Raw genomic sequence first — 2500 nt, 5'->3', positions numbered from 1 at the left:
TCTAATAACTTTCTAATATGTCAATAGCCAGACGTGACGCCCCTCCCACTCTCTTCTTTCCTCTCTTCCTTCTCACCCTTCATCCCCACCGACCTCTCCTCTACCTCTTCTCTTTCCCCATCCCCTCAAGTTCCCCTGCTTCCGTTCCCATCTGTCTTAATGAAATGTCAGATGTTTTGACAAAATCTCCCAGGGAAAGAGAACATAGTGTGAAGATGGCAAGAAAAGAAAACGATAAGAAAGTATCTGCACAGTTTCAGGTTCTGAATTTTCACAAGACACGATCGAGAGGAAAAGACATCAACAACCTAATTTTCCTTCCCTGCTCGTCAAGTTTTACGTTCCATTTTTCCGTGATGGGCGCCTTGTCACCCTCACCTGCTGTTAAAACACGTCATCTTATTAAGGAGAGTGTATGTTTATTAAGGCGAAAGCGGGCAGGTGCGAGGCAAGGTGAGTGACACACGTCATGTAGCGCCTTGCCACTGTGCTCGCCTCCAATCCGTTGCTCAGTGAATTTGTGGAAATGTTCCCTTGCTATACGAGCACAAGGGTCAGCAACACGGTACAAGTTGCCGTAATTCCTTCCCTCTCACGTTGGTCCAATTCATTATTTGTATGGACAGCTGAGCGGCAGCTTCCAGACCCGGCCAGGATTCCAGCACAAGTCAGACTCGGCCAGTAAATTGGTTATTTGTGCATATATGTATGTATGTAAGCCTGAAATTCTGCACTCTTGATGAAATTGTGGGACTGAAATAGGCATCTTAAAACATCACCGTTTCCATTAGTCAATTAGCCAAACAATATTTTTCTTTTTGTTGATGTGCTTACGAGGGAAAAGAATGCAGGCAAGTGTTTGCATGCGGAGTGTTTATGGCATAAGTGAGAGGTAACAAACGACTTTCTCTTGTTAACAACGTTGCAAGTGTGAATCCTAGAAACTCACAGAAGAAGCGCAGGAAGGATTTACTCTGAACATCAATATGTCGGGAAAGACCTGAGCTGCATCGGCCCTCGTTACCTTCCTGCTACCTGCCTCTTGTCAGAAGAGGCGAGGCAGGACGTACGTACCTTGTTCTCGTGGTACCAGAGCACGTACTCAGGCGGCTCGGGCAGGTCGTGCAGGATGCAGGTCAAGTTGATCATGCTGGCCTTCTGCACGTACAGGTCCGGGGAGCCCAGGATCTCCCCTCGAGGCTCTGGGAATGAAGGAAGGTTGAAGTGAGAGGGTTTAATCGCTCTCTCTCTCTCTCTCTCTCTCTCTCTCTCTCTCTCTCTCTCTCTCTCTCTCTCTCTCTCTCTCTCTCTCCCCCTCGCTCAGTTTCTTAATGAATTTGACTTCCCTCATACTCTTTCTCTTTTTTATGAACGTTCCCTCTTTCATTTTTTTTCTCTCAAGCGTATTCATGCTCAATTCCCTCCTCTCTCTCTCTCTCTCTCTCTCTCTCTCTCTCTCTCTCTCTCTCTCTCTCTCTCTCTCTCTCTCTCTCTCTCTCTCTCTCTCTCTCTCTCTCTCTCCGTCTCAGTCCTCACCGAGCACTTTGAGGAACACGGTGAACGCCTTCACTGGCTTAGTACTAATCTGACATTCGTAGGTGCCCTCGTCGCGCGGCTGAGCGGACGTAATTCTCAGCGTCCACTGGTTGGTGCCGTCCTGGTGTAGCGCCTCGTAGCGAAGGTCTGTCGTATAGGTATAGCGCCCCACTGTCAGGATTCTCAGGTCGCGTCCTCGGATCCATGACACCTAAGGAAGACGGGAGGAGGTAGTTTGAGGGAGGTGATGCTGGAAGGTGACTTGTATGGGGAGCGTGATAAGTGTCCGATTGCAAGGGAAACTGTGGGAGGATTGTGAAGTCAAGATGAAAGGGATTACTAAGGCTAGGACGTGAGGTCGTAGGGTTGTAGTGAAGGATGCCAGAAGATAAAATGGATTACTGAGAGTAAGACGGCAGGTGAGAGGGCTGCAGTGAGGGATGCCAGAAGATAGCTAAAAGACTTTAATCCCTATGACCTTGAACCTACACTCGTTCTTTCCTGTCTGGGATAAACTGCCTGGGCGCCTCGTCCTCACCTCCCCGTGGTTCATCCAAGCTGCGGCGCGCACTGAACCACACTGGCTTTAGGGGATGAGAGGCTTCACTTGCCCGGCCTTTGTTCCCTTGTCCGAGCCCTTTGTCCCCCATGTAGTGCCAACTGAGACTATTCAATACATTCTTGGAAACCCTCAAAAGACACTCGCTGTACACCTGGTAATTTTTAAGCAATCAATGTGGATTGTAATTCTTACTTTCTTTATGCCTGAAGGAGTTCCGCTTTCGTTCCCGGAATGGCGTTGGGCTCCAAGTTCCCAAGACAACATTATCGCCTTCCTGAAAACATGTACTTTTCACCTGGAAAGCCCCGTACCAAGTCTCTCTACTTAACGGCGACACCTTTTGTACTCAGTCCGTTTGGAATATGAAATTATTTTGTTTATTATACCACATTTGTGGCAAAA

The 2500-nt window shown here is 48.1% G+C and overlaps 1 protein-coding gene across 2 annotated transcripts in view; it reads right to left on the bottom strand.

The window, feature by feature from the left end:
- The window catches only part of LOC135106407 (zwei Ig domain protein zig-8-like), a 35787-nt gene that overhangs the window by 5739 nt on the left and 27548 nt on the right, over positions 1–2500 (bottom strand). For both annotated transcript variants that reach the window (XM_064015404.1, XM_064015405.1), the window contains exons 3-4: positions 1537–1747; positions 1075–1202 (exon numbers count right to left, since the gene is read on the bottom strand). In XM_064015404.1, coding sequence (XP_063871474.1) covers positions 1075–1202; positions 1537–1747 — 339 coding nt within the window. The remainder of the gene's footprint in view (positions 1–1074; positions 1203–1536; positions 1748–2500) is intronic.

The sequence above is a fragment of the Scylla paramamosain genome, chromosome 13 (assembly GCF_035594125.1).
Source record: "Scylla paramamosain isolate STU-SP2022 chromosome 13, ASM3559412v1, whole genome shotgun sequence".
In the NCBI taxonomy this organism is placed as follows: Eukaryota; Metazoa; Arthropoda; class Malacostraca; order Decapoda; family Portunidae; genus Scylla; species Scylla paramamosain.
The sequence above is the reverse complement of the archived record's forward strand: the minus strand, read 5'-3'. Positions and strand labels throughout refer to the sequence as shown.